Here is a 21,067-nt window from a genome sequence, read left to right as displayed (position 1 = left end):
GGAAATGGCCCACTACATCAGAAGCAGGCTGTCTTTTTACTGTAGCCGTATCTAAAAGTTACTCGGTTGACATACCTTACATTCATGGAATCTTTCTTCCTGGATGCTCCTTCTGATCAGGAGACATAGTTTGGCCAATGTGCACTCCAGTCTCTCTTCAAAGAAATCTCACTCACACTTTCTGTGGGAATTGAGATGTGAAATTTACCATTTTATTGACAAACTGATGTTTTTTATCCCCTCCTTGGGAAATGACATTCTCCTAAATCTTTGTAATCCAAAGGTTTATGGGCAAATCAGATCAACCAAATCCTGTCCACAGACCTATTATACTCTCCCAAGTGCTTAGTATAGTGCTCTGCAGGTAGAAAGTGCTCAGTAAATGCCATTGATGATAATGACACAATGCTCTACATACAGTCAGCACTCAATAAGTACAATTGATTTTTTTTCATAGTTTCTCAGTCAGTCAGTGGTAATTATCGAGCACTTTCTGTGTGCAGAGAACAGTATTATGTGGTTAGGAAAATACAATACAGTAGAGTTAGTAGATATTTGATTTTCGATACTATACACAACCCCTGAATTAATTTCTTGCTAACTCCAATTCCCACTGACAGCAGAAACAGGAAAAAGCAAAGTTGTCTTACAGTGGGATCTCTTGGGCCATGACTTACTTGTGCAATCCCTCAGGTGTCTCTCAAAATCTTTTGTCTCAGAGCCCTCTAACACATCCTTTGAGGGTCATGTATTTCCAGCAAGCTGACATGACTTGAGTCCTTTAGCAGTTTAACATTATAAATAGCCCAAGCTAATGATACCTTGAGTTTATGTAACATTTTTCTTGAAATAGAAACCAGTTCTAGAATGGGGCATCTGGAGTGTGTGCATCATAGTTAAAAAGGATCCCTCCATCCAAAGATGAGAAAAGCCCTTCCCCTAGTGACCTATGGTTTTCCCCTTTTATTTCATGGGACACCACAGAGATCATAAGAACTGGTGGTAAACAGGTATCCCCAGGTAGACAAGTTGTCTCCAGGTTCCTCCCCTCTTCTTAATTTCATTCAGTTCCACTTGGGCTGGCATCCTGAGAAAGTTCCGCCTCCCCATATAGAAAAGTGCAAGAGCTGAAAATACCTTTTGTTTGTTATGTCCTTTATGCTTACAGAAGAGAGGAACTGTTGTTGGGTAGGGAGTTGATCTGTTGCCGAGTTGTACTTTCCAAGTGCTTAGTACAATGCTCTGCACACAGTTAGCACTCAATAAATACAATTGAATGAATGAATAAATGAATGAACTGGAAGCACATAAAGTGAATGAAACCCTCCTTTCATTTCTGACAGTCCACCACTCTCCCCACCTTCAAAACCCTCCTGAAACCACATTTCCTTCAAGAGGCCTTCCCAGTGCCCTTATTTCCACTACCTGTCCTCCTTTCTGCATCGCTTATGCACTTGGCTGTACACTCCTTAACTACTTCATGGCATAGTAAATAGAGCATAGGCCTGGGAATCAGAAGGTAGTGAGTTCTAATCCCAGTTCTGCTCCTTGTCTGCTGTGTAACCTTGAGCAAGTCACTTCGCTTCTCAGTTACCTCATCTGGAAAATGGGGATTGAGACTTCGAGCCCCACGTGGAGCAGGGACTGTGTCCAACTTGTACCTATCCAACCACTTAGTTCAGTGCCTGGCACGTAGTGGATAGAGCACAGGCCTGGGAATCAGAAGGTAGTGAGTTCTAATCCCAGTTCTGCCCCTTGTCTGCTGTGTGACCTTGAGCAAGTCACTTCACTTCTCAGTTACCTAATCTGGAAAATGGGGATTGAGACTTCGAGCCCCACGTGGAGCAGGGACTGTGTCCAACTTGTACCTATCCCACCACTTAGTTCAGTGCCTGGCACATTGTAAGTGCTTAACAAATACCATAATCATTATTATATACTCAGCCCAGCCATGCAGAATTTAGGGTCAATCCTCATAGTCTTCAATTTTTCCTACTGTAATTTATTTTAATGTCAGTCTGCCCCTGCAGATTGAGGCTTTTTTTTTAAAGTGCTATTTGTTAAGCTCTTACTATGTACCAGGCACTTTATTAAGCACTGGGGTAGGTGCAAGTTAATAATAATAATAATGATGGCATTTATTAAGCACTTATTATGTGCAAAGCACTGTTCTAAGCTCTGGGGAGGTTACAAGGTGATCAGGTTGTCCCACAGGGGGCTCACAGTCTTAATCCCCATTTTACAGATGAGGGAACTGAGGCCCAGAGAAGTTATATTACTTGCCCAAAGTCACACAGCTGACAATTGGCGGAGCCGGGGTTTGAACCCATGACCTCTGACTCCAAAGCCCGTGCTTTTTCCACTGAGCCATGCTTCTTCTCTTCAAGTTCATCAGGGTAGACACAGTCCATGTCGCACAGTCTTAAATCTCCATTTTACAGATGAGGTAACTGAGACACAGACAAGGTAGGTGACTTACCCAAGGTCTCTCAGCAGATAAATGGCAGAGCCAAGATTATAACCCAAGTTATAATCCCAAGTAGGGATCATATCTACCGACTCTATTGAATCATACTTTCCCAAGTGCTTAGTTCAGTGCTCTGCACACCATTAAGTGCTCAATAAATATTATTGATGGATTGATTGACATCCAAGAGGTTCCCAGTAAATCAGGGGCGTAGATGGGGACATGCTTCAGATCTCTTAACTTTTAATCTAGACCTCTTGGATGTCAACTGAGATGTGAGAGTAAGCCCAAGTAGCCAAAGACCCTCTAAACAGTCTCCAGTGCTTATTATGCTACCCAAATGAAGGCGTCAATTATGTTTACCTTTTAACAAATATCAGGACAGGACTGAATGTTCTTAGAAGCCCCAAAAGGTAAGTCAGACTGAATTTACAGGGCCAGCAAAAAAACTTATCTGAAAATGTCCTTGATATAATGGAATCTTCTAAGATTCACCTACTTTCTTTTTGACCTCCCCATTAATTTTTGAAAAATTGCCCTGCCCTGGGCAGTGGTATTTTTTGCTTGATTTACCGTTGATTGATATTTTGAAAACACTAACCTAAGGAATTGATTGATTGAAAAGGCTGCTTTGGGTTTTTTAATGGTAGTTGTTCAGTGCGTACTGTGTGCCAGGCATTATATTAAGCACTGGGATAGATACAAGCCCCGTGTCCCACATGGAGCTCACAGTCTTAATCCCTGTTTTTCAGAAGAGGTAACTGAGGCACAGAGAAGTGAAGTGACTTACCCAAGGTCATACAGCAGACAGGTGGCAGAGCCAGGATTAGACCCAGGTCCTTCAGACTCCCAAACCCGTGCTCTGTCCACTAAGCGATGTGATCTAGTTACCAATTACTGCAGTGTCCTCTAGTATCCCTTACCATCTGTTACGAGTTCTGCAGTGTTGATGGGAGCCAAAAGGTTGGCTTTGGCTTTTTTAATTGGCTTTGATGCCAATTAAGTACTAGTAGAGTGTAGCTCTTTTCCATGGAGAGAAGTTGAAGGAAGAAGGTGTCATATCCTACTGTGTGTTCGGAATTGGTCAAACATGTGACCGGACAGGAGGAATAAGATGTGCTCCTGCACTTTTCCTGAGGGAATGGGAGTTAATAATCACACTCCTAGCATCCCCCAACCCAGTGCCCTGGTGATGTTACATGAGGCGTCATTCATCCCCAGAAGCCCCTCCTTTGGAAACTCCCAAGGTCGAGCATTTGCCTGGTCCTTCAAGCAGTGTTATTTATTTAGCACTTACTATGTGCAGAGCAGTGTACTAAGCACGTGGGAGAGTATAGTACAACAGAGCAACAGATACAATCCCTTCCCCGTGACGAGTTTGCAGAGTAGAAGGGGAGACAGACATTAATTCAAATAAATAATTTATAACATAGTTTAAAGGTATGTTCATGAGTGCTGTGGGGTTCAAGGTGGGGTGAATATCAAAAGCCCAAAGGTCACAGATCCTAGTGCATAGATGATGCAGAAGGGAGAGGGAGCCAGGGAAAAGGGGGTTTAATCAGGGAAGGCTGTTTGGATACTACAGATGCTAAATATTCAAGGGAATGCCATCTCTGCTCTCTAGGAGGAGATATTGCCTCTCTTGAAGATGGATTGGGTGTCAAGTACTGATTGCTTATTTAGGGTTTCCCTGAATCTCCATGGATACTGTGGAAAATGAATCTGAGAACAATAGAATTATGTCTCTAAAGCCTACATATCTGTGGGAGAAGGAAATGGCAGCACTGTATTTCCAGTTTTTTCCCAGGTAGAATATCTTTTTACTGAAAGCTCCTGAAAGCTCGCTTCCAGGAGGCCTTCCCAGATTGAGCCCCCTTTTCCTCTACTCCTCCTCCTCTCCCCATCACTCCTACTCCCTTCCTCCTACTCCCTCCCTCTGCTCTACCCCTCTCCCTATCCCACCTCACTTCTGTATATATGCACATGTTTATTATTCAATTTATTTTATTAGTGATGTGTATATATCTATAATTCCATATATTTATATTGATGCTGTCTCCCCACTTCTAGACTGTGAGCCCGTTGTTGGGTAGGGATTTTCTCTTTCGGTTGTCGAATTGTACTTTCCAAGCGCTTAGTACAGTGCTCTACATACAGTAAGTGTTCAATAAGTATTATTAAATGAATGAATGAATGAATATCTTTTTACTAATAGAAAAAGCCTTGTTTTGTTTTAAATGGAATATTTTGCTGCTAGGTTCGCAGATGAAAATTGAGTGAGAAGAAATGTCCCATTGCTTCGAATGTGGCCACCCCACAAGCTCATTTGTGGCCGATAAGCAAAGCAGCCCGAGCCTTCGCATTGCGGCTGCCCTGACTTTCCCGGCTGTGGGACTGGAGCACGGTAGCTCAACCCTCAGAGCCGTCAGTCCATGACGCTTTAATGAGTGTGACAGTTCAGCCGCACAGATCGCAAACACTTGGCGTGTGAAGCAGTTAGAGCACGGACCGAATGAAGATGAGGAAAGAAGTCTCTCTGGACAGTAGATGAGTTGAATTCAGATTGGTGCCACAAATCTGCAACTATTTAGTGAAAGAACTGGTTAAAGTGAATTGAGGCTAAATATTGGAAACGATAAAAGAAACGAGCTGAAGTTGTAAGCATGGGCTGTGTTATAAGGAACAGCTTGCTGTTTTATCTTTTTCCTATTTGTATTGTACTCTCCCAAGTGCTTAGTACAGTGCCCTGCAAATAAGTGTTCAATAAATACTATCGATTGATGGATAACTGTGACATAGGTCAAGACATAGGTTGGAAACAGAAGGCGTTCCTGTTGCTCATCATTGTCAATCACATTTATTGAGTATTTACTGTGTATAGAGCACTGTACTAAGTGCTTGGGAAAGTACAATATAACAGACACATTCCCTGCCTACAACAAACTTACAGTCTAGAGGGTAGAAGGCTAGGAACTGGAGCTTTGTAAGACCAATTTGAACTCCCCTCTACTCAAAGCTATTAAGCGAGAAAAGCAACTGATGCAGTCAGTACCAGAAATAATTAAGTAGGAGATGACTGATGATATCATTACAGGAAGTTTCTTGCATGGAATAGGTTATATACTATGGTTCTCTAAATGCAGGCGAGCCCTGTGCAATTTTCCTAAGTTAGAGCTAACCAAATCAGTCCCAAGAAGGAGCGGGCTAAAGAAAATCCGTGGAGTCCCTAGTTTCTAAAAATCCATCAATCAGTGGTATTTATTATTAATAATAATGGTATTTGTTAAGCGCTTACTATGTGCCAAGCACCATTCTAAGTGCTGGGTTAGGTAAGAGGTGAACAGGTTGTCCTACGTGGGGCTCACTGTCTTAGTCCCCATTTTACAGATGAGGTAACTGAGGCACAGAGAAGTCACACAGCTGACAGGTGGCAGAGCTGGGATTTGAACCCATGACCTCTGACTTCCAAGCCTGTGCTCTTTCCACTAAGCCATGCGTATTGAGTGCTTACTATGTGCAGAGCACTGTACTAAGCATTTGGGAGAGTTCAACACAATCCCGTTGTTGGGTAAGGACCGTCTCTATATGTTGCCAATTTCTACTTCCCAAGCGCTCAGTACAGTGCTCTGCACACAGTAAGTGCTCAATAAATACGATTGAATGAATGAACGAATGAAAAGTCACTCCCGTAACGAGCTTACAGTGTATAGGAAGTGAAGTGAAACATGCTGGGCTTCCTCCTTTTGGGGTATGACCAATATACCAGCTAGGTTTTTACACCTTACCCAAATTTTGGCGTGGAAAATCAACTCTCCGGAGAACACGGATTCTAGAGTAAATGTGAATAGAATCCGAAGCCTCTGCAGAGATGAGTTTTACTGCAGAATATTGCCAGCTAACATCAGTCCTCCCTGTTCTGCCACAAAGCTGCGGCAATAAGTTGTCGACCTAAGAAAATAGTTGACTCTATCAGTAGAGTTCTGCCTTGGCCACAAATCCGAGGCCTCGTTTGGATTGGATTTTAGACTGTGAGCCCACTGTTGGGTAGGGACTGTCTCTATATGTCGCCAACTTGTACTTCCCAAGCGCTTAGTACAGTGCTCTGCACACAGTAAGCGCTCAATAAATACGATTGATGATGATGATTGACCTACTCAGTCCTGGCCCGGCTGAACCCTTGCTTTACTGAGCCTGTGCAGGGATTTCCCCCAACCCCAAAAGTGCTCTTTACATTGTTTTGCAGTAGCGCTGTTGAATTCTTGCTGCTTATTTCTTCTAGCACTTTGAGTTTGGAGTTGCACGCTGCTTTTGCTGCAGCTAGACCCTGAGCAGCGTACATTTGCTCCGTATGTTGGGCAGATGTGGATGGTACAGTGCTCTGCACTCAATAAGCGCTCAATAAATACGATTGAATGAATGAATGAATGAATCCACCGCACAGCCTCCAGGAGCCAACGTGCCCAGCTGCTGTGTGTTGAAAGACTGCATCTTGGTAATCAAGTCCAGAACCGAACATCATCATCACGTGGCTCGGTGGAAAGAGCACAGGCTTGGGAGTCAGAGGTCATGGGTTCTAATCCCTGCTCTGCCACTTATCAGCTGTGTGACTTTGGGCAAGTCACTTAACTTCTCTGTGCCTCAGTTCCCTCATCTGTAAAAGGGGGATTAAGACTGTGAGCCCCACGTGGGGCAACCTGATTACCTTGGATCTATCTCAGTGCTTAGAACAGTGCTTGGCACATAGTAAGCGCTTAACAAATACCATCATTATTATTATTATTATGGGTAGAGCACAGTACTGAGTGCTTGGGAGAATTAGGGAAGCAGAGTGGCCTAGTGAATAGAGCACGAGCCCAGGATTCAAAAGGTCCCGGGTTTTAATCCTGGCTCTGCCACTTGTCTGCTATGTGACCTTGGGCGAGTCACTTAACTTGCCTGTGCCTCAGTTAACTCACCTGTAAAATGAGGATTAAGACTGTGAGTCGCATGTGGGGCAAGGATTGTTTCCAACCTGATTTACTTCTCTTCACCCCAGCGCTTAGTACAATGCCTGACACATATTAAAGTGCTTAACAAATACTACAGTTATTACCATACATCGAAGTTAGTAGGCACATTCCCTGCCCACAACGATCGTACAGCCTACAGGTTAGTAACCCCAAAGATAGTCACTAATGCACAGAAAAAACACATGGCAAGAGCTTAATCTGCCACTTATATTGGCAGTACTGCTATACCTTAGCACTTCAGTGAGTTCCATGAATAGAGAGTGGTAAGTGAAAGAGCAACTAAGTTAAGTGTAGTTAACCCCTCCTTCCTCTCCCCCCTCCCCCACTGTGATTAAAAAGCACAGTGAATGTAGTTACATGATGATCGAGTTGTGTTATATGTACTAATAATGAAAGATTTGAATTGGATTTTTAATGTGTGCGAAAGAGTCTCCCAAAGAGGATGGATGAACCTCATTCCCGAGATTACAGGACCGAGAACCTGCACAGAGGAATTGGTTTTGGTGCTAGTGACTTACGCAGTGTCCTTCACAGTCTTTCTTTCCCTCCTGTCGTATTCCCACCGGGGCATGGAGTAACACAAGTGAATAGGCAGGCAAGAGTGCAGCATACGGCAAAGACCCTGGGAAGATTTTTATTTATTTATTTATTTTTTACATTGAAAATCCATTTAAGAGTGAGCCGTACACAGCATAGTGCCAGAGCTTGATCATCAATCAATCAATCAATCGTATTTATTGAGCGCTTACTGTGTGCAGAGCACTGTACTAAGCGCTTGGGAAGTACAAGTTGGCAACATATAGAGACAATCCCTACCCAACGGTGGGCTCACAGTCTAAAAGGGGGAGACAGAGAACAAAACCAAACATACTAACAAAATAAAATAAATAGAATAGATATGTACAAGTAAAATAAATAAATAGAGTAATAAATATGTCCAATATGTCTTAGCACGATGACCCAGCAGGCACTTGCTTTGGTAGCTGACGCACATTTTGCTACCCAGATACAGTGCTCTGCACACAGTAAGCACTCAATAAATACCATATATGTGTTTATGTGCGTGTGTGTGTGTGTGTGTGTGTGTGTGTGTGTGTGTAATAATGATGGTATTTGTTAAGCGCTTACTATGTGCCAAGCACTGTTCTAAGCGCTGGGGTAGATACAAGGTGATCAGGTTGTCCCATGTGGGGCTCACAGTCTTAATTCCCATTTTACAGATGAGGTAACTGAGGCATAGAGCAGTGGAGTGACTTGCCCAAAGTCTCACAGCAGACAAGCGGCAGAGCCTGGATTAGAACCCATGGCCTCTGACTCCCAAGCCCGTGCTCTTGTCACTAGGCCACGCTGCTTCTCAATGTGTATGTATACACATTTGTATGTGTATATATGTATACATATTTGTGTATGTATATATGTATACATATATGAGTAAGGTCTTCCCCAGTCAACGGTGAGATGTGTTAAGCACTTTTGAATTCTGTAAGCTCATCCTCTGGGCTGTAAGCCTGCCGTGTAGCTTGTTGTGGGCAGGGAATGTGTCTTTATTGTTGTATCACTCTCTCCCAAGTGCTTAATACAGTGCTCTGCCCACAGTAAGTGCTAAATAGGGGAGAGAGAGAGAGAGAGTGTGTGCGTGCGTGCATACATACGTACGTACGTACACGCAGCCACTATTCTTCGGTATTCCTGCTGGGCTATTTCATTTCACAGAATGCTTCACTACTGATTGAACATAACTGGCAAAAGTCAGGCTTCCCAATTCCCAGAGCAGCGCTCAACAGCAGGGCTTCTTTTAGAGGTGTACTTATATTAATACAGTATTCTATTTTCAGTGTGTTTCCTTTCACACTCTAGCAAAAAGGCCGTCCAACAGAAGTCTGTCATCAGTTATGCTAAATAGACCTCTCATCCTCGATGCTTAGGTTGAAATGGACTCTTCTCCCTATATTTGAATCAGAATATTTTGAAGGGAACTGTTTAAGCCATGGTAAACTTTGCATTGTTATTTGAAGTGAGAGAGCAAAGTTTGTAATATCGGTGTTAAAATCCAATGATTCTGTCAAAAAAAGAGCACTAAAAGGAAGGCATCGCAACAAAGGAGGCCTCTTCTGAAGTGCCTGATCCCAGGGGAGTGTTAAATATAAGGTAATAACAAGGTCTACTCTTGTTTTAAAAGGGGATTACAGAAAAGTGATGGTGCTAGTCCTATAGGGGGGAATTTAATACCCAAACCAAATTTCTAAGCCATTTCTGCTGTTCCGTTTCTAAAGTGAGTGAATGGAGCCGTTGGTCATTGTCTTCTAATGATATTTTCTTTACATACAGCTCCTCAGAGAAATTTTGAAATTGCCTTCAAGATGTTTGACCTGAATGGAGATGGAGAAGTGGATATGGAGGAATTCGAACAGGTAAGTTTCCTAGAAAGTCTTATAATGTATTTTACATCTATTGTGTACCCAAAAGTCTTTGCTTATGTGAGCAGTGTGGGCTAGTGGATAAAAAACCCAGTGCTTAGAACAGTGCTTGGCACATAGTAAGCGCCTAACAAATACCATCATTATTATTATTATAAAACACAGGCCTGTGAGTTAGAAGGACCTGGGTTCTAATCCCAGCTCCATCACGTCTCTGCGGTGTGACCCTGGGCAAGTCACTTCACTTCTCTGTGCCTCAGTTCTCCCATGTAAAATGGGAATTAAGACTGTGAGCCCTATGTGGGACGGGGACTACGTCCAACCCGATTATCTTGAATCTACCCCAGCGCTCAGAATAGTGCCTGGCACATAGTAAGCGCTTAACAAATATCACAGTTATTATTATTATTGTTATTATTACAATATGTAGTTCATTCATCAGGTAAAAAGAGGAGCATACTTATATCACCAAATTGAAGTTTTCCAAGGTGTACAGTTATAATAGTATAACTAGGAAGGGAATGTTCTAGAGTGAGACAATACTGGGAGAGCAAGCAGAAATCAAGTCCAGAGCATGAGAGACAAACTTATACTTAGATTTTGTCAATAAGCAACTTTGTTGTTTAATAAAATCATGCAGTGACCAGATTGATTCTCAGTGAAGATATACAGCATGGTATCAGGAATGAAATAAAAAGGGAAATAACTGGTGAGTAAAAATAATACCTATATAATTTGAAGCCACTAAAAGCTCAAAAGACTTTAAAATGATCTGTGAATGCTTTCCTTGATGGGAAATGTTTTATAAAGAAGTTTGACTTGTTCTGGAGACCAAGTGACCTAAATCTAAAAACAGATTCTCAGATTAGAACTGGGGAAGAAACTATTTACTGAATTTAATAACTTTAATCTATCACAGCCTGAAAAGAGTAATTCTAACTGATGATCCAAATATTTTAGAACCAGGTTATGCAATTGTCCCACTGACTTGTACTCTAAATTCCTTGTTTCCACTTAACATCTTTCCGAGCCACTCTAATAACTCGGGAAGGGTGTGGGCTGAGATATTCCCATGACAAGAAAAATTTCCATCTCCCTGGTGGCATATCTGGATTCAGGAAGCTGCTTCCATCAGACCACTACCTTAACCATCATCATTTTGAGCACATTTGCTTTTTATAATTGCTTTTCTGGATCCTAATTATTTGTGCCTTTTGTCTGCGGAAACGTATTTGTATCATTATTTCCGTATTAAGCACGGAATTATTTCCGTATTATTATTATACAATTATTTCCGTATTCCGCCAAGCAGTAGGGTAAATGCAAGGTAAATTGCGGACTGTTTGGTTCTGAGGGCTTCCAGCTACTGCACTGCCCAATACAACCCCTCTCTCCATTAGATTAGACCTCAACGATGATTAAATAATAATAACAATAATTATGGTATTTGTTAAGCGCTTACTGTGTGCAAGACACTGTTCTAAGCGCTGGGGTGCATGCAAGCAAATTGGGGTGGACACAGTCCCTATCCCATCCCAGTTTAATGTTGACCTGGGGAGCCCCACGGCAGAGGAATATTTCCCAACAGCCTCCATATGGAAAGGAGAGACAGGCAATTGCTACTGAGTGGCCCAAAGTTTCTCCATGTGTGTGTGGGCCGCTGCTTAAAGTGGAAAATAACCTTAACTGCTTGGGACTATGAGAAATGTCTACCTGCTAAACGATAGGAAACCTCCAGAGTTGTAAAACTGATTAAAGAGGCGATGCTTTCCCAGGAAGGCAAGGTAAACAGTTTGTCGGAATGTCAAGAGATTGGAAAGTAAAAGGGCAAAATTCAGGGTAAACGATCTAAAATAAGTTAAGTATTTGTCCCCAGCAGTCCTAATTGGTTCTCCGTGATTCTGTCTTCTGTAATCTAGTAGATTTTTTTTCTAATATATTTCCAAAGTAACAAGTGAAAGTAGATTCCAAAACATAATCAAACACAAATATTGAATGCGTTGCACTATAAAGCATACCTCATTTATGCACGTTAATGATTTAATACACAAAATCAGTGTTCATTGACCCAATTTGTTGTCTTTTTAGAACCCAACATATTACTTCACCGTAGTTAATGAAGTGGAATATTCTAGAAACTGGAACTGGATTTAGAATCAGGACACCTAGATTTTGTATTCGGCTTTGCCACTGAACTGCTAAGATTTGCAAAGTCATATTTCTGCTCTCTGCTTGTTTGTCCAATTATGAGATGGGGGAAACTAAAGGATGGCCATCCTGAACTCACAGAGGTGTTGTGATGGAAAGATTCATTCATTCATTCAGTGGTATTTACTGAGTACAAGGCACTTACTAAGCACTTGGAAAGTACAGTTCAGCAATAAAAAGAGACCATCCCTGCCCACAGCAGGATTACAGTCTAGAAGCAGGGAAACAGGTATCAAAACAAGTAAACAGGCCTCGATAGCATCAATGTAAATAAATAGAATTATAGCTATATACACATCAAAACAAGTAAACAAGCATTAATATAAATAAATATAATTATAGATTTGTTGATGAGTAACGGAGGGGGAGCAGAGGAAAGGGGGGCTTAGTTCGGGAAGGTCTCTTGGAGGAGGGACTGACCATTTGTGTGGACTGGGGGTGAAAATGGGGTATTTTACTGTGTATTTCTTAATGGAGTCTAATGGTTCACTTTTAATAATGGAAGTTAAAAGGCAGGTGTCCCAAAAGAATTGTTTCTAAAATGTGTCAAACACTGAAGGAAAGTGATCACATGGACAATAAAAGAATTCTGAAAAACATATTAGAGCTCTTTCTCAATCTTTCGCTTTAGGAAAAGTAGGAGAAGTACTTTCTTTAATGTTCCGTCAAAAAAAAAGAATTCATGCCAAGCAAATCACTTTTACAAATAAAGAAAAGTCTTTTTGGGCCTTGACCTGTGCCCATTGGGTTGCCATAATTTCCTTCCTCAAAGTACTCCCTTGTTCTGTTTAGAATCACATGTTCACATTTGTCTGATAGGCTGACAGTACCATTCAATCATATTTATTGAGTGCTTACTGTGTGCAGAGCACTGTACTAAGCGCTTGGGAAGTACAAGTTGGCAACATATAGAGATGGTCCCTACCCAACAGTGAGTGGGCTCACAGTCTAGAAGGGGGAGACAGAGAACAAAACAAAACATATTAATGAAATAAAATAAATAGAATAAATATGTACAAATAAACAGACTATTTCTGCAGGGGCAGTCCAGTGACCAGAGAAGAAAGGAGTTGCATTATTTCTGGTCTTGAAATAGCCAACTTCTCTAGCTGATTGATTTTTTTTTATGGTGTTTAAGTGCTCACTGCGTGCCAGGCACTGTACTAAGCACTTGTACAGTCAGGTTAGACACAGTCCATAACCCATGTAGGGTTCACAGTCATAATCCCCACTTTACAGATGAGGTAACTGAAGCACAGAAAAGTAGTGACTTGCCCAAAGTCACACAGAAGTCAAGTGGCGGAGCCGGGATTAGAACCCAGATGCTCTAACTCCCAGGCCTATGTTTTTCCCCTAGGCCACACTGATTCCAGAATAAATGTGGGCCTTTAGGTTTACCTGACATTTCAGCCTAAGTCCTAGATGATCCATTTTCAGAAATGTGGATTGAAGACATAATTCAGTTGCTATGAGTTACAGCCCTTTTTTGGTAAAACTTTTGCATAACCAGAGCAGAACATCCTGTTCTTATTAGGTTGATCATGAACTTGGGCATCACACTTTTAAAAAAAAGATGCCGAATTCCAAATGTAGTTGAGGTGTGCATACTAAACTGTGGGAGCTAAAAAAACAAAAAAGTAACTAAGTCCCTAAACTCAGATTCATTCATTCATTCAGTCTTATTTAACAATGACATTTATTAAGCGCTTACTATGTGCAATCAATCAATAAATCAATCAATCGTATTTATTGAGCGCTTGCTGTGTGCAGAGCACTGTACTAAGCGCTTGGGAAGTACAAGTTGGCAACATATAGAGACAGTCCCAGTGGGCTCACAGTCTAAAAGGGGGAGACAGAGAACAAAACCAAACATACTAACAAAATAAAATAAATAGAATAGATATGTAAAAGTAAAATAAATAGAGTAATAAAAAGTAAAATAAATAATAGAGTAATAAAAAGTAAAATAGAGTAATAAAAAGTAAAACAAATAGAGTAATAAAAAGTAAAATAAATAAATAGAGTAATAAAAGTGTTCTAAGCGCAGGGGAGGTTACAAGGTGATCAAGTTGTCCCATGTGGGGCTCACAGTCTTCATCCCCATTTTACAGATGAGGGAACTGAGGCTCAGAGAAGTTAAGTGACTTGCCCAAAGTCACACAGCTGACAAGGGGTGGAGTCGGGATTTGAACCCATGACCTCTGACTCCAAAGCCCATTATTGAGCGCTTACTGCATGCAGAGCACTGTACTAAGCGCTTGGGGAAGTACAGTACAGCAATGAAGAGAGACAGTCCCTGCCCACAATGAGCTCACAGTCTAGAGTCTACAGATATATACATAAGTGCTGTGGGGCGGGGAGATGGGGGAAGAGCAAAGGGAGCGAGTCATGGTGATTTGAGGAAAAGAGGGACTTAGTCTGGGAAGGCCTCTTGCGCCTTCAGTAGGGCCTTGAAGCGAGGGGAGAGTAATCGTCTGGTGGATTTGAGGATGTAGGGTGTTTTAGGCCAGAGGTAGGAGGTGAGCTAGGGATCCGTGGCGAGGCAGGTGAGATCGAGGCATGCTGAGAAGGTTAGCACCAGAGGAGCGAAGTATGTGGGCTGGGTTGTAGAAGGAGAAAAGAGAGGTGAGGTAAGAAGGGGCAAGGTGATGGAGAGCTTTGAAGCCAATAGTCAGGCATTTTTGTTTGATACACAGGTGGATAGGCAATCACTGGAGATTTTTGAGGAGGAGGACATGCCCTGAACGTTTATGCAGAAAGATAATCTGGGCAGCAGAGTGGTATGGACGAGTGGAGAGGCAGGCGATTGGGATGTCAGAAAGGAGGCTGATGCAGCAATCCAGGCGAGCTAGGATGAGCAGTTGTATTAATGTGGGAGTGGTTTGGATGGAGAGGAAAGAGCAGGTCTTAGCGATGTTGTGAAGGTGAGACCAACAGGATTTGTTGCCAGATTCAGATCAGTATGGGTATTTTGGGATTTAAGAGCTTCAACTCACTGAAAGCCTGTTTCATGAAGATTCATCCAAGTGGGTAACAGACTCTAAAACAAGTGGGTGGGTGGGAACCTTTGGTAATTGAAGAATCCCAGCGTTGGGCGCGTAATCAAAAATAAAATTCACAGCAGCAAAGTGTAAATTTTGTTCATTTCACTTGTAAAAATCTTTTTAGGCAAATTAGGTAACAGTTTTACATTTAAACTAGAAAAATGAAATCTGTGGGTTGTGTTTTTCTCATTTTGTTCATTTAGACACTGTTAGCCCAAGTTTGGGTGTAGTTCCTTGTTATGACATTTTACAGTCTTTCACAATTGTTCGGAATTACTTTGTTTCGTGTCTGGAAATGAGGAGAAAGACCTTGTGGTTTGGAGGAAACGTTTCCCACCTGGGAACTGGTTGACAGTCCAAGATCTTTTTTTAAAATATCTCACATTTAAGTGACTATCCACATATATGACTTTAAATGCACCTCTGGACTCCAGTGGCTCACCACACTACTTGGAGAAACCAGTGTGCTTGCCTACTAAGGATCAGGGAGATTTCAAACATATTATCGATTCATCAGCATAAGCCATTGAGTCACCACAGGAGGCTTGTTAAATTTTTGGAAAATCTTTCAAGATAATACATTTCATCTTTTAGGGGACGATTATTGTCCACTGGGTCTGCCGTTCCCCTCAGAAAAAGATTTTCAAAGTTAGGAGGAAACACTGATTTCAGAAAATCCAAAAATTTCCCTAGGGCAGACATGTCAAACTCATCTCCAGGAAGGACCACATTATGAGTTATGCAATCATATATTGAGCACACTTTTTAAAATTAGAAAATTCCTGCTGCATTATTTGGGAAATTATTAACATAATGCCATATTGAATAGAATGAATGGAAATTTTGTGGCTGGGACTATAATTTTTTTGCAGATGCAGTATTAACTGATGAGGCTTTTATGCAGGATAAGAACAGTAATCTAAGAACAAAGGGGTGAAAAAAGGAAGGAGAAGGAGAGAGCTTCCAGGGGTTGAAAGAAGGGACAAAGATGGTGGGGAAAGAGAGACAGATAAAGCAGGAATAGACTGATCAAGAAACATGGTAGAAGGTGAAAAGGGAAAGAGAGAGTTAGTCAGGGAGGCATATTCTCTCTCACACTGTTGTTCCCTCTGTCTTGTAAATGTTGTTTTTTGGGGGTTGTTTTTCGCTTATTTTAATGGTATTTGTTAAGAACGTATTGTGTGCCAGCTACTGTACTAAGCGCTGGGATAGATACAAGCCAATCGTATTGGACGCAGTCTGGGTCCCACGTGGGGCTCACAGTCTTAAACCCCATTTTCCAGATGAGGTACTGAGGCACAGAGAAGTTAAGTGACTTGCCCAAGATCACAAAGCAGACAAGTGGCACTGTCAGAATTAGAACCTTGGCCGTCCTGATTCCCAGGCCTGTGCTCTATCCATTAGGCCACACTACTTCTCTTGTGATAAGGACACGGCGGCCAGAGAGATGCATTGAGAGCATCTTTCCCTCTCTATTTGCCTAAACTACCCACGCTGCTTGCTCTGGGCTGCAGCAGCTGTTGCTGCCACCATTCTCCTCGATTTTTCAGCCTGTGGGCTGCCTGGAGAGCTGAGCCCTAGCAGTTTTGCACATCATTGGTAGCAGCAGAGGCCCACAGGAAGAAAGACTAGATTCTTAGAATGTGAGCCCTATGTGGGACAGAGACCACGTCCGACCCGATTGTCTTGTACCTATCCCCGTGCTTAGTGCAGTTCTTAGCACATAGTAGATGCTTAACAAATAAAATTATTATCATAATAATAAGAAGAGGGGTGCCTCAGCTGCATCTTCCTCTGGCTCCTCTGCGCTGTGACCCATTGTCCCGTGAGCCACACAAGCTTGGCAAGTCACTTCACTGCTCTGTGCCTCAGCTACCCCGTCCGTAAAATGGGGATTGAGACTGTGAGCCCCAAGAGGAACAGGGACTTTGTCCAGCTCGATTTGCTTGTATCCACCCCAGCCCTCAGTACAGTGCCTGGAGGCAAACAGGAAACACTTAAGAAATACGATTATCATTATTATCTTGTTTCTGGAATGGTGTCATCGTTAATTTCACTGTATAATTTTTGGATGATTTTGTCTCCCCTTCTAGGTTCAGAGCATCATTCGTTCCCAAACCAGCATGGGGATGCGTCACAGAGACCGTTCCACCACTGGTAACACCCTCAAATCTGGCTTGTGTTCAGCTCTGACAACTTACTTTTTTGGAGCCGATCTCAAAGGGAAGCTGACAATCAAAAACTTCTTGGAGTTTCAGCGCAAACTGCAGCATGACGTTCTGAAGTTAGAGGTGAGTATTTGTTGGGCCAATTGAGGATATTCCATTCGTACACTATTCCCTGAGTTTAAAGCAACATGAGTGGAATTGGAATTAAGTCTGTGGACTGGCATTGGCCTCTTTCTGCTTCAGGGAGCCAGTTGATTTAAACCTATTCAGTGATCTATCACTCTATATGTTGCCGATTCGTACTTCCCAAGCACTTGGTACAGTGCTGTGCACACAGTATGCACCCAATAAATGCAATTGAATGAATGAATGAATTCAGGCGCAAGTAAGAAATAACTCATAGTGGAAAAAAGTGCAAAACATCAAATATGCCTTTTCCAAATCTCATGGGAGCAAGAAACCAGGATGTATGTAATCACAGTTGTCTTGCATAGGCTAGCCAGTTTGATGAATTTGGAGATGGGAACAAATCTCACTTTGCCCCTGATCCAAATTTCTTGCCTGGAAACCAGCAAAAAAACAGGAGATAAATCTTCAGAATATACTACAGAAGAAAAAAAAATAGTTGAATATGCAGAGTCTCAAAATGAAGGAAGGACCTTCTCCAGTTAGCCTGGGTTTCTTGCTGGGCTTTAGATTTCACTGAATTCAGTACATTTTTAAGAGAAAAGACATTTCTTTCTTTTTTTTTTTGAACTTCACCCATGATTTAACCACCCGTCTTCAAGTGCATTTGAATCTTACTTTGTTGTCTCTGTGGTGGAATTCCCTTCAAACTATGATCATGGGGGCTTTCATTGTTTTTGTTCCGTTTCTCTAAACAATTTATATTGCCTTACCTAAGCAATTTGACAAGAATGCTGTTTGTGTATAGAACTTCACTGAAGGGATGCAAGAATCATTACATTTGCCTTAACTCCCATCTGTCCTAGAAACCTGCCACTTACTCTGAACTTATTGAAGACCATATATAGGTATTGATTAGAAAAGGGTGATTCTTGCATAGGAATTCATTCAGTCGTATTTATTGAGTACTTATTATGTGCAGAGCACTGTACTAAGTGCTTAATAGCAGAATGAAGATGAGAAATTTCCTTAACTGGGCCTGAGCAGTAGCTTACCCAGGCTAGCATTCTGTTTTTATCATTGGTATCAGAACACCTGGGTGAGCTATGAATTGGTTGCCCTCTTCGATACCCATCCTTGACTTCCCCCTCATCTGCTATGCTCCCTTCTGTAGCCATAATCCATTATATCACTCATCTGTGAGCTAGACTAAAGCCTTCCTGGACCTGTTAATAGTTTTCACCTGGACAACTTCCTGCGGGAATAAGTTCTGTGTGTTTACCATCCACCAGGTAAAGAAGTGTTTCCATTCTTGACTTTATGCAAATCTAGTTCTTTGACTTATTGACTTTAATCTTCAACAGCTAATGTTTAGTGAATAAGTACAGTTGCATTAGGGACCAAAAAAGCAGAAATACTGGTAGTTTACATTCCTGTAGGGAAAAACAAAATGTTCAAGAGAAAAGGAATTAGATGTTCTCATGTGAGAAGTGGTGTGGCCTAGTAGAAGGAGTTCTGGGGATCAGAGGTCTTCTGGGTGACCTTGGCCAAGTCACTTAACTTCTTTGTGCCTCAGTTACCTCTTCTGTAAAATTGAGTTTGAGACTGTGAGCCCTATGTGGGACAGGCTGTGACCGACACATTTGTCTTTCTTCTATCCCAGTGCTTAAGTGCTTAACAAATACCAAAAAAACGTTATTTTCATGTTCATGTTCATTTTCAAGGAGCCATGCATCATTTCAGATTAATGAGGCAATGCTGACTTGTCTGATAATAAGTCCTAAATGGATTCCAGTTATTCTTGTATTAGACTTATGGAAAAAAAAGTATTCGTTAAGGGTTTACTATGTGTCAAGCACGGGGGTAGTTAATCAGATCTGACACAGTCTGACCTGAAAAAATCCTTTGCAAAGCTCCCCTTTGTATAATATGTAGGTCATGACCCACGTCCATTTATGATTGATTAGCCTTGAGACATCAACAGCTCTTAAAATCCCCACAAAAGAGGAAAATTAGAATATTCAGTATAACCCGTGTGCATATGAGCTGGGAATGGTTACCTTCCAGTCTTGACTCGGGCTCTCTGGAGGATCCACTGAATTACTTTGCTAAGAGGTTCAAATAAGAAGGTCTCTGATTCATTCAATCGTATTTATTGAGTGCTTACTGTGTGCAGAGCATTGTACTAAGCGCTTGGGAAGTACAAGTTGGCAACATATAGAGACGGTTCCTACCCAACAATGGGCTCACAGTCTAGGAGGGGGAGACAGACAACAAAACAAAACATGTGGACAGGTGTCAACTCCGAGACCCAGGCTCAATCCTCATAACACCAGAGCCTTTGAATGAACTTATCCTCACTGGTTTTGGTGTCATTTAGCAAAAAGAAAAAGGTTCCTTGTCCTGCAGGGCGACACCTCTTCCCATGTTGGGGGATTAGAAGTGATTCCATGACCACTTCCCCTTCAAAAATGTTTCCCTTATGAGATCTTTAAGCACTTATCTTGCCTTGAGTTGAAACTGTTGGAGACCCTCTGGATAAAAGGAATCAAAAAGAACATATATTTTTCTATTGTTTTTCAGAATTTTGAAACACAGCCAGGAGTAAAATGTAGGTGTAGGTGTTAATAGCTACTGATTTGTCTCCTGAGTGTTAGATTCTTGCATATGGCAATTTATTTTCTATTCCCCAGATAGCCCATGTAAAAGATTGAACCATCTTTGCACCTATATTGTTATCATTTAGGATCATAGGTGAGGGAACTAATTTTTTTAAGGTAGACTAAGATAAAATGACCTTCATTTTGGTGAAGCTGTGACACACAGGTATAAAATCCAGACTTCTTGACTCCCTCCAGCTCCTTCCTTGCTCAGGTTGAAGTGGAGAAGGGAGAAAGCTCTTCTGGGCTTGGCAAATAAGGTATTACTAATTTTCCCCATAAAGGTAATCTGTTTGGTGAATATGGAAATTTAGAGGCCAGATTGCTTGATTCTTGAAGAATTTCTTTGTTACAGTTTCAGCTTTTTACCTCCTAGGAATGCTAGGAAAAAAGTGAACTTAAGTGAAGCAGATTCAAAGTCAATTGCCAGCTATTTTTAAAAGATAATCTGAAATAAAGGCTAGGAGGTATTTTTGAGTGGGGTCCCTAAATCATCCATTCCAGGTCAATCAATCATTTTGATTGAGCACTTACTACGTGCAGAGCACTATACTAGGCACTTCGGAGAGTACAACGTAACAGAATTGGTAGACACATTCCCTGCCTACAAAGAGTTTAGAGTCAGAGGATCTTAATCTGGTCAGTAGATGCGTTTGGTTCTAGAAAGCTGGAGAGAAGGGTGTCAAAGTGGGAAGATGGGAAGTTGTTAGTGATTCTTTAGAAGAATATAATTCATTTTAATCTCCTTCTGATAAATTGAGTAAATAAAAAACTGTTTAAGAAATGCATCATAGGCTGGAGGGAGTAAGAAGCATAGTAATAGTATTTATTGAGGACTCACTGATGCAGTGCACCGTACTAAGCGCAAAACCCAGAAGTGACACATTCCCTGCTCACAAGTACTTACATTCTAATAGAGAGACAGACGTGAAAATAATAATACTTGTAATATTTGTTAAACACTAAGT

General features: G+C 41.6%; 1 protein-coding gene across 6 annotated transcripts in view; it reads left to right on the top strand.

The window, feature by feature from the left end:
- MICU1 (mitochondrial calcium uptake 1) overlaps positions 1-21,067 on the top strand; it is a 250,752-nt gene that overhangs the window by 155,094 nt on the left and 74,591 nt on the right. For all 6 annotated transcript variants that reach the window (XM_038743822.1, XM_038743821.1, XM_038743820.1 and 3 more), the window contains 2 exons: positions 9,805-9,887; positions 17,239-17,436. In XM_038743822.1, the coding sequence (XP_038599750.1) occupies positions 9,805-9,887; positions 17,239-17,436 (281 nt within the window). The remainder of the gene's footprint in view (positions 1-9,804; positions 9,888-17,238; positions 17,437-21,067) is intronic.

The sequence above is a fragment of the Tachyglossus aculeatus genome, chromosome 3 (assembly GCF_015852505.1).
Source record: "Tachyglossus aculeatus isolate mTacAcu1 chromosome 3, mTacAcu1.pri, whole genome shotgun sequence".
In the NCBI taxonomy this organism is placed as follows: domain Eukaryota; kingdom Metazoa; phylum Chordata; class Mammalia; order Monotremata; family Tachyglossidae; genus Tachyglossus; species Tachyglossus aculeatus.
The sequence above is the reverse complement of the archived record's forward strand: the minus strand, read 5'-3'. Positions and strand labels throughout refer to the sequence as shown.